At 34.0% G+C, this 12,093-nt stretch overlaps 1 protein-coding gene across 1 annotated transcript in view; it reads left to right on the plus strand.

Moving 5' to 3' along the window:
- The window catches only part of LOC111515765 (dopaminechrome tautomerase), a 162,119-nt gene that overhangs the window by 56,238 nt on the left and 93,788 nt on the right, over positions 1-12,093 (plus strand). The window contains exon 4 of the mRNA XM_074175885.1: positions 2,697-2,843. Within this exon, the coding sequence (XP_074031986.1) occupies positions 2,697-2,843 (147 nt within the window). The remainder of the gene's footprint in view (positions 1-2,696; positions 2,844-12,093) is intronic.

Raw genomic sequence — 12,093 nt, forward strand, 5'->3', positions numbered from 1 at the left:
GTCATAATCCATCACGCAATAATGATGAGGTTCAGTTGGCTGTCTGCCTGGATGTTATCGAACAGGGAAAATCAAGTATTACCAATATTGTAGATAGAACTGGCGTTAAAAGAGAAAGCGTAAGAGCAATTTTACATGAAAATAAATCCAAACCCTACAAACCCAAATTTATAAATACCTTAAAGGAAAGAGATTTCGATGTTCGACTAGATTTCTCTTTCTGGTACCAAGGAGAAATAGAATTTAACAGAAAATTTCCTTACAAAATCCTATGGACCGACGAAGCTACCTTCACATCGAACGGCGTAGTCAGTTCCCAGAATTGTAGGTGGTGGGCTCAGGAAAATCCTCATTTTGTGATAGAATGTCGGGACCAATATTCATTTAAAACAAATGTGTGGTGCAGTGTTTTAAATAATCAGGTAATGGGACCATTCTTTTTTAGACACAATTTAACTTCTCAGGATTATTTGCAATTTCTAAATACTGAGATCAGTGATATAGTGGACAATATGCCGGTTGAAATAAGACACAGTCTGTGGTATCAATGTGACGGGGCTCCTATTCATAGTTCAAGACAAGTCAAAGAGAAACTATTAGAAATGTTTAGGGGCAAAGTTATTGGGCGAAATATGGAGCAAATATGGCCGCCTAGGTCGCCAGATTTAACCCCACTAGATTTTCTCTTGTGGGGTTATTTAAAACAAATCGTTTATAAATAAAGACCTTTTCGTGACGTGAATCACCTAGAAACTGTTATTAGAAACTCTATTTTAAACATAAACCCTGTGAGTATCAGCAACTCAATAAAAGATGTATCAAGAAGGACAATTATCTGCATAGAACGCGATGGAAGACATACAGAAATGTAGTGTATTTAATGTCGTGAGTCTTTTTTTCGTGTTTTTTTGCTATTAGGTATAGGTACATGTTTATTTTCAGTTCCTTTTAATTAAGATTAAATTCCACTGTATTTTTTGTTAAAAAAACAATAAACACTCTAAGATATTGTTTCCTAATGTTCCGTTTTGTTCTAATTCATATTGTGAGGCCATTTGCTCATTAAAAAACTTAAGTACTGTATAGTTTGGAAAGCCCCGTTGAAACTAGATGAACTTTGCATTAAGTTTGACAACTTTTATTTTTCAAAATTTGTTTTTAACATCAAAGAGGCTCTTAAAATATTATTATATTACAAAAAAAGAAATTCGGTGACGAGTTCAGTTAAAATAAATGATTTAGTACAGGTGTGCTTAAATTTTGATAAGTAGAAAAAGCAGGAATGCGGAAAAATAGTGAAAATATAAAATACTTATTATGGGTTTGAAACTTGGTGTGTGGGTATAAAATTACAAAAGAAAATGTTTTTATCATTTGATATTTTTGAATATTTTGAAGAATAATGTCATTTTTTGATGTTTCTTTTTTAAATGTCAATTTTGACAGGTTAAGGAAATCACGTGACCTATTTTGTAGACGCCATTTGACATCATTTCTTAAGCAAAATCTACTGCCAAAATCAAATTTCACATAAAACGATAAATAAAAAAGTTTCCCATTTGATGCGGACTTTATCGGTGACACTGTATAATAATCCTTGTATGTCAATAACTCATTTTTATATTTTATTTAAAATAGTAATTAACAGTTATATTTGAACAATTTTGTGAAGTAATTCCTGGTAGGTCTTTTTGTTTCAACATCTTTTCGGTAATTGAAATATTAGCAGCGGTCGAAGTTGAAGTTGATGGGGAAACATACCACAGCATTGTTGTTTTCAGGTTCTAATGGCACTGGATGCTAAATGGATTCTACTATACTTTTTGAAATGTTCATTTTGTTAGCTATGGAGCACATTTTTCAGATTGGCGTTTTAAAAATGAACGTAGTTTTACGTATTTCGATATATCAACACAGTTTTTAATAATCAAGGTACTCCTCAGCATAGAGTACTGAGACCATAATGTTGATGATTCCAATCTTCTTTACAACTCTTCAAAATAAACTAACAAGAATTCGGAACAAGAATTTACCTTGGCTCTCATTTTCCCGTCCAAGTTTCTGTAAGCGATTTCATATTTTTCTCTTGATATGCTTGATCATTGAACTCCTTTTGAAAAGCTCTATCGCATACAGCGTGTTTCATATAAAATACAAAGCTCATGATGGTTCCTGGGAAACGAATTGTTGGATTCAAAATTGAAGCACTGCAATAACGTCAGAAAAAACTAAAACGAAATTGTACATTTTCGATTTTCTCAGGATCTTTCCGGAAGAATCCGGAATTCATCAGATTCCAAAACATCATTTAAAAGAGTACCAAGCAACGCAGCTTTGTCTTGATGATTCAACCGACCATGTATCTCTCACAGTCCCTTGAATTTGGGACACTCTGTACCAAAATATATTTTTTTAAATCATTGGGTAGAATATAAAAATCTTCTTCGAACAGTTCAACAGAAGTAACAATTTTTTTTCAAAATACTAGCGTACATACAACCCATTTTCTTCAAATTCCATATGACGGCAGTTTGACGTCACAAAACTTGTCTCTCTGAATTGAAATAGAACAAAAAACATTCGAAGATAACAGTGAAGGAAAAAATCAGACAATGGAAGTGGTGTTCCAAAAACTTTCTTGTTCATTGAATATCATGTTCAGTAATCATTTTTGACGATTTTTTTCTCCATTGAAGGTGTGGAAGTGTTTGGGGATAGACTTTTCCTAACTATGCCAAAATGGAAACCTGGAGTTCCAGCAAGTTTAGCAGTATTGCCAAGAGTTCCCAAAGAACAGTCACCAAAGTTAGTACCCTATCCAAGTTGGGAATGGCATCAGACGGGTGAGTCAAAAAAGATCTTATCCTTTAGTTTGACTGTATGCGAGGAAACCGTTCCTCAATGAGTGACATTTTTCATTTCAAATCAATTAAAAAATTACAAACAGCAATGACAAGTGAGCAAGTGCATTATAATGATGCAAAAGCCATGAATTGTTTTTCCACAATACCGGACGTTTTCTTCATATTGCTTCTGGCAAGCAGCGCATAACTTCCATGAATTATCTTCTGAGAAACCTTCGTAATATTTTAGACCAGAAACAGCTGATTATGCTGTATCATGCTCAAGTCGAATCGCGTCTTCGGTATGGTATTACTTTCTGGGAAGCTTCCTCTTCATGTTTTGGTCGCCTAGAAAAAGATTATAAGATGTACAATAACTCATAACTTTCATAATTATGCCATATTGTAAAATACACTGATTTACCATTCCCCCAATGTTATAGGGCTCAGATTATTTAATCAGCTACCACTTGAACTGAAAAACCGTGCGACAATGTGGCAAGAACTCCTGGTGCACTACGCCACGGTTATCGAAGAAAACAGTGAGCAAAACCTTGATGCTTGATCGAAATTACTCTTGGCTCTAATGGATCTCCTTCAATCGAGATGATTGGAGTATGATTTCGATATCATAACCATTAATACTCATGATTTGTCATGAGTTATTTTTTTTAATTCAATTATTTGAAAGTTCATGTTTCAGTTAGTACGTCTGCAAAAAATCTGAATTTTCACTCTTTATCTTCCCCTTCAAATTAATAGTTCACCGAAACGGGGCGTGGTCAAACTTGACGTCACATCAGCCGATTCGGCGACAAGGAAGTGCTGGCGGATAAGCGAAATACATACGTGTACTGAAGCCGTAGAGAGCAAGTTGTGTGTTGTTTACTGCAGTGTATCAACTGCGTGAATGTGTAACACGTGGTGTTTTCAACCCAGTCAGCAAATGAAACAAAATCCGACGATGGCAGCGATTCATAATCTACAACTACAGGCCCGGTTACCACCGCTCGAAGCTCGTTGCCTGGTGTGACGTCAAGATGTACCGCGGGCGATATCACATTTTCAATTGCTGTTGCTCAGTTGTTAATTGACATAAAAACCAGAAAATTCTGTGGGATACTTGGGAGATAATTTACTTTTATAATATCCCAACTAGCAATTTCATATTTTATAATAGTTGCGGACACGTTTCGGAGAAACAAATTATAAAACTGCATTTCTCCCAGAAATGTTTTCAATGTGTTTATAAAACTGCAATAAATAGGAAATTGTCACCGTTTTATTAAAATTTATAGTTATTATCAATATTTTGTAAGGCCTTTTACAAACACTGGAAAACAGTTTTATAAACATTTTGGCAGTTACTATAAAATTTGTCTAACACTCTTAAAAAGTAGTTTTGTAGAGACTTCCCTTACTGCACTTTTGCAACATATTCAAGCGATACTTATAAAACAATCAGAAGACAGTAAGAGTTTTTAGTAGTTCCTAGTAGGCGTTATAAAATATAATACATCCTCAAACGATAACAATAAAATAAAAAAGTGTTAAAAATGTTTTTTGAAGACCCAAGAAGTAATTTTGTATTGGATACTAGGAAAATGTAATAGATATGTCACCAACTGAAAAGTAACAAATAGAAAGGTTGAAGCCATTTTTAAATTTCACTTTTGCACTCATTAAACTGTTAAAGACATTGTTTGTGTTTCGAAGACTGATATTTTTACGGCAAATGAAATTTTATTGACAAATATATAGCCTATTTATTATTAGCAAAATTTAGGCGCGCCACTCATTCATAAATGTTTTCGGTAAAATTATTAATTATACAAAAATTCACTCTGTCGACGTATTTATTTTCTAGTCGCAAACTCAACTCACTTCATTCTAAATAATATAATATGTATGTACTATTCAGCTGTAAATATCACTAAATGTGCGGTATTTCATATTTTCAACTCATCTAATTCCAGTATCCCGGATCGCTAACATGGCGTTGTTCTATAAAATAAATTGGTATCAGTAGCAAGCATTTCAACGTATTTTAGCTACTATGTTACCCCTATAAAACTGTTAAGAAACACTTAGTTCTGGGAGTGATGGAATTGCGGCAGAGTCGGAATACTTTTAAAACTGTAGGTTTCTACGAAAGTGTTTGTATGAATAAAGGATTTCTCACATATAGTTTTGTATAAATATTATCTGTCGGGATGTTTTGGCTGAAAAGTTTCTTTAATCGAGTATAAAGGCTAAACGACGGGTTTAACAATTATAATAGATAACCTTTTCCTGTTTTTCGCAAGAAATCCATTGAAGCACTAGGTTAGGTGGGATAGTTTAAAGCAGGCTCATTTTCATTCAAACAAGTTGTCACAGAAAGTGTGAAAAAGCCAGACTTATGTATCTTTTATGGAACACCATCTATATGACAGTATATGACAGGTATTAGTTATTCGAGGAGTTACTTCTGAATACTTTCTGTAAAGCATACCTTGCTGAACCTGAATTTGTCATAATTTGAAGGGTTGTAACACGAAACTGCTTCACTCAAAACAAAATATTCAGGTTTTGTATGGTCTACACATATTTGTGTGGAGTCAATTTTTATAAATTGATTGCTTCCTTCCTTTGGAAGATTTCCACATTTTTTTGTGTGAAGATGGAGAAGCAGAAAGCCAAAACTCCTCTTTCCCAAAAATTGTTCTATCCTAACAAAATACCCCTTTTTCGATTCGAAGAAAATGAACATTTCGAAATGAAATCTCAAAATATCCATCTCTCCCTACACAGTAGAATCTGGTAAATGCTTTCCGAAACACAACTACTTCCCCGGCTAATACTACGCTGGACTTTGGACTATATCCGACAGACATTTATGCAAAATACCTCACAGAGGTTGGCCTCTGTCAAGCAGCACCATGCCTTCAGACCGGTTTCGAGGTATTACTTCTCATCAGTGCAGAAATGTCCGAGCCAAAAAGCAGTGTGAGGTTAGGTTAGGTCCAAAGTGAGTGGGTCTATTCGACCCTCCACCACAACCCGCAAGAGTTTATTGTGGCTCACACCTATTCACACTCAACCAAATAAACCCAGCTTCTTAACGAAGCCGATTAGTTTGTATGGTGAGTGGTCTCTCCGGTCAGATGTAAGAGAACGGCTCTACCGAACTCTAAAAACCTGATTCGGTCCCCAGCGGAGCAGGCATAAATTATGTACTATGCTGTTTCATCCATTTTCCATACTGAGGCGACATACACTGTCTTCCGACCGTCCGTTTCTCTGCATATGATGATACAAATGACAGTGACCTGTGAGAAGGCCTATTAGATATCGCAGTTCATCCCTACTATAGTCAACAACTGTTTGGTATCAAGCTTCGAAGGGCGAATAAACGCCTTCAAGTGAGCCAATCCTGGAAGATTCTGCCATCCAGGTGTTCAATATTTGTATGGGAAAGCCTAAAGCGATGCTAATGACAGGTCCTGGTCCGATGAAGCTGCTTGCAGCACCTTCTTTTGTAAGGGACTCAGCAGCCTCATTGCCTTTCATTCCAGTATGGTAAAGAATCTAGTCCAAAAGTCTTCTTATCGAGGAGAGTCGTTTTTGGCAATTTGCTACCAATTTAGACGTTGCTTAGTAGGAGCCAAGAGCTTCCAATGTCGCTTGGCTGTCCGAGAATATTTTTATTGATTTATGTATGAGATTGGATTCCACCAATCTATCCCCATACAATTCAATAGCGGAAATTTCCGCTTGAAATACAGTCGCATAGATTCCCAGACAGGTTGATGTCTCTGTCCTGGATCTGCGACTGAAAAAAAGCAGTGTGCCTGAGACTCGAATAATTCCAACGCAGCCCGACTGCATGTATGAATCCTTCGTCCTACGCATACCAGTAGTTTTCCGACAGGTATTTACCAGAACCTTCTGTGTAGGTGAGTTGTACCAACGTACCATGTGCCGTTATCCATGTACAAATAAACTGTTAGAATATTGATTCACGTAGCAATAGACTGTAAGGGTATTATAATAATAATATCTTTATTTCTCAAATTAAAAAGTACAGTTGTTGCAACCATGTTGCAATGTACAATAATAGGAGAAGAGTCGTCAAAAGCAAATATTTTTTTATAAATACAAAGTGCAAAGTCGGATAAATCTAACAAGTAGGTAAATAAGTAAATATAAAATGAATTTAGTAATTTATCCCCGTGGCATTGAAGTTGATAAGTCAACTATATATATATATATATATATATATATATATATATATATATATATATATATATATATATATATATATATATATATATATATTACAATGTAGGTTTTCACGGATGGTAGAATATGATGTGTTGTTTTTCCGGGTGTTCATCCGTTGTGTACTATTCGATAGTCGACGTTTCGCCATCATCTCAGATGGCATTATCAAGACGAGTTACTGCTTCGCCTCTCGAAGCGATATATATATATATATATATATATATATATATATATATATATATATATATATATATATGTATATATATATATATATTATATGTATATATATATATATATGTATATATATATATATATATATATATATATATATATATATATATATATATATATATATATATATATATATATATATCGAGTGGGCATGATATAAATGAAAAATGAAACAATTCGTGGACACAACACTCCAAACACGGGGGCAAACCGCGGACACGTATTTCTGGCTATTGGCCTCATCAGCGCGGTGCAGCCAAGTGTAAAGATGGGCAACACTTGTTTGCCGAAATCAGGAAACAACACAAACGCACGGAGTCAATAACAGGAGCCAACCGCACATTTGTGGTTCCAGTTAGAAGACCTAGAATTCCCAGGCTACATCTAACACGACCACTTAGACAGCTATTGCTACTTGCTACCTGCTTCCTTGAATTTTCTCCGCATACATGTTGTCCAACAACGTATTCAGCCAAGCTAGCGTAGAAATACGCAACATATGGAAACCCATCATCAAGCGAAAAATGGCCAACTCCCGCCAAAACGGTCATCTCCCACGAAACCAGTGAAGCGGAAAATGGAAAGCGGGGATAAGTGAAAGTACTCGAACGACCTATAAATAGTCATCTCCCAGAGGAATCAGTCCAGTCATCACCCGAAGACGATTGTAGATACTAACAATCGAAACCTCGTGAACTAACGTGACTTGGAATCTCCGCTTTTTTATTTTCATTTTCTTTTCATTTTTTATTTCTTTATTTTTATTTATTCAATTGTTCTATTTTCACTTGTATTTTATTTCACTATTATTTCATTTCAGGTTTATTTTGGTTAATATAATTGTTATTTTCAGCTACTCATTTTCAATTCTTCTTTTTTAGTTGTTTCAGGGATTTCAAATCATTTTATATAGTAGACAATGGAAGTCCGAACTAGTGAAATTCATCATGAAACATTGTCAATCACCTTCAAACAACAAGATTAACGTTTTCAAAAATATTTTAATCAATAACTTAATCAGAATGAAGTATCTAAATTCAATAGTACGATTCACATGTATATTTGTATTTTATGAGATTTTCTATGTATAACATGAATGTAATTGAAATTAAATAAATAAACTTTTGAACTGAATGAAATTGCAGCACTCACATTTTTTTTATGAAATTGTACATGATTAAAAAAAAATTCTAATTCGAGTTTTTTTTTCGATTTTTTGCATGTTCTGAGAACATTTACTTTAGTAATGTATATTTTCTTTACACCACTTTTTTTTTTCGATTGAAAATTAGGGTGCTTTTTGATACTAAGTCAAAATAGGGTGAAAAAATTAATATTTTGAATGAATTGGACATAAAAAGTTAAGTTTTCACCAAATTTCGTGAATTTTTTTTTAAAAGATAAAAATAAAAACCAAAAACTTGGTTATTTGAATTTTTCAAATAAATTTTGAGGTAATGTGAAAAAATTGTGAATACCAAAGTTGTAGATCTTTTTATTACCTACAAATTTGCCATTTCACTTGTAGTTTTGCTGGAAATCGAGATAAACCATTTTTTACCCTTAAAAACTGACTCCCTCCCACTTCACGAACTCAGATCACGCGTAATTTATTTTTCCTTTCATTTTCATCATATTTCCCTCCTTTTCTAATCTTACTGTTATTTTTTTTGTTTCAAAAATTATCGACTATGGTGTAATACGAGGGCACAGTAGAATAAATATTAATTGAGATATGGAGCTACATAAACACATGACATTGAAACGGATAAAATTTTAGAAATGTCGTAGTATTTTCCTTCAATTATCCATATTTTTGTGTGGATGTGGAAAATATGTGGAAAATATCTGAATGTTTGTGGTGTGGTTTGTTTTTTATGGCAACAAACAAGGATCCCTCAACAGAAATGTTGATTTAGAATAACTTCATTATTTTATTTTCTCCTGTCTAACCTACAATCGTTTCATAAACTGGACTTGAGCTACTGCCTCATTTAAAAATGTTCTTGCAGAACATGTTTTGAAATTCTAATTATGCGGGGATTGGTCTTTCTGAGTCAAGGCCCGCAATGCCTTCAATAAATTATGATAATTTTGTATGCCAACTAATATCTTGGTAGTGACGAAACAGTGTTATGAATCGAATGCATCTGAGACAGGTTTATAATATTATAATAACATTTTTTGACCAATTTGATTATATAATAGATATATAGAAATTGTTCCGCTAAATGTAAATCTGAAATAATACATCAGTTGATTATTTGAATAATGCAATTAATTCATTTAAAATTTCAGCTTTTCACATTGACAGTGGTAGAGAAAACAATGACGACTTTCTTCACACCTGTCTACGAAATCATCTTCTGTTCGTTCAATATATTTTTTGTTTTTTAAGAATTTGGATCGTGGTCACATAAATTTTTCTGCTATTCATGAATTTCACGCCACAATTTGTTGCTCCGGTCAACTTTCCGAGTTACGGTCACACAAAAGTCGAAATTTCAGTAACATCTATAATTCGAACTTTTATTTGTCAATTCACTGTTTGAAATTTATTTAGGATATGTTTGTCCACTAACCAACGAAACTCCTCAGGAGTATGAACTTTATACGAGCTAGGGATTAGCGAGGTCTCACTTCTCCACGTGTAATTCCAAGCACGGTTTCAACTATACGCAATGGAGATCGATCATCCGTCTGTCGGGCTCGAACTACCGTTCAACATAGCGTTCGATTGAAAGAGTCGAACGAATCACTTTCCCTGACCTACCGGCTACTGTCCTTCGGGAAAAGAAAATTATTTTTTTTAGTTTTACCTGTCCCAGTGTCTGTTGAATTTTACTCACATCCCATTGTCCGACTGAGCTGAAATTTTATATACACGTATGGATCTCGTGAAAATATACGATTACCTGAATGCCTAAATTTTCAATTCAATATGGCGGACATTATAAAATGGCGATTTATAATTTTCACAGTAACCTCTTTATTGGTATGGGTATAATAAGCGAAACACAATAAGCAAAGTGACGCTATAGTGAATAAAATATATCGAGCTGATCAAAATGGCGAACTACACTCTATTTCCTTGAGCAGCGGAGTAACGAATTACTTTCAGGTACCTGTTCCATAGACATACATAATTGAGTGGGGTAAAAATTTAAATGGCTACTTCAGTTTCGTTTCCAGTAAAACGAATGAGCAAATGTGCTTTTTCTGTTGAAAAAAAATTATTATTCTTAATGTATATGACGCTCTCATACCCCTAAATCATTCGTATAATTTTTTAAGGACAAAACACAAACACTACATGAAAATCCTTAATGCGCTCTCAGAGCAGTGCCTGTGCGAAAGTAGTCATTCAAATTGGATCGCTGAACATTAAATTCATTTGGAAAAACGTTCCCGGTAAGTTAATTCCACATAAACGCCATTCTCCAAATGAAAGAGTTCTTAAACAGTGTAGTTCGTGGTATACTGAGTTGAACCTCATAACGATGAGCAGCTCCAGTACGTCGCGTATTTCTGACATGCACCGCTCTTGGTAGAATCAAATAATAATAATAATAATAATAACTTTATTCACAACGCATACAGATTCGAGTACAATTAAAACAAAATATGTGAACAAAGTGGTTTGACGATTAGAGCAGAGCTCTTGTTTCCCACGAAGTTATAAAGAATATGTAAGTACATAAATATTTGTATAAAAGTAAGTATGGCCTTCATGGAGTAGAAACTACAAAACATTTGTTGAATTTTGTGAATTTGGTGTTTTAGTTAAGCAAATTATATGTCGGCTTGAGGTAAAATAGGCCGATTAAATACTAGACAAACAAAAAGGAAGAAATATTTATTCTTATATAACGTTACACGTTCTATAAGAATAAAATATCCATGCACAAATAGATAAAATCTCAGGCGATATGGATAAGATTATGCTACTTACAATACAGTATGATACAACTTTGGGATAAATTTGACTAAGACTAACTTAATTCACTCTAACAGATTTTTTTTAAATTGTCTATCTTTTTCGAAAATGTGTTTTCTTATTTGTTTTTCGAATATTGGTTTGCAATAAGAATTTCTTATTTTGTGAGGTACGGTGTTATATAATTTAGTTGGCATGAAAGAATATGCTCTTTGTGAAATTGACTTTTTAACAGTATGATAGGTTAGTTGGTCGCGATGTCGTGTGTTATAGTCGTGGTTTCGTGAAGATGCTTTATTTTTGCGGAAATAATACTTCACGTTTGTACAATAGTAATATAATTGTCTCATATCCATAACTTCACACTCTTTATACAGGAGATCTGACGAGAAACGTGAATTTCTAGACATGATCAACTTCATGAATCTCCTTTGTAATACCTCTGAGGGATTGAGGTGTACACGCAGAGCTGATCCCCATGCTGTTATACCAATCTCAAATGGCTCTCTACTAGGGAACTATATAATTGATTAAGTTCTTTGTGAGGTAAGTAATTTTTCAATGAACGGAAGTTGTGGAGCATTGTTTGCAGTTTATTTATTATATATTTTATATGAGAGTCCCACCTTAAGTTTCTATTTATGTAGACTCCCAAGTATTTGATTTCTCTTAGGGAATCTATTTTTAATGTTTTTCCTTGTTGGCCGACATCAAGAGTTTCAAATGGACAATCATTGGATAGAAAGCAGCTGAAAGAAAGAAAATTAGTTTTTTCCAGATTCACAGGCGCCTTTGGTCAAACCATGTTTTGAGCAA

Source organism: Leptinotarsa decemlineata, unplaced genomic scaffold (assembly GCF_025532065.1).
Source record: "Leptinotarsa decemlineata unplaced genomic scaffold, Ldec_3_MD MMD2_tig00001393_RagTag_RagTag, whole genome shotgun sequence".
Taxonomy (NCBI): Eukaryota; Metazoa; Arthropoda; class Insecta; order Coleoptera; family Chrysomelidae; genus Leptinotarsa; species Leptinotarsa decemlineata.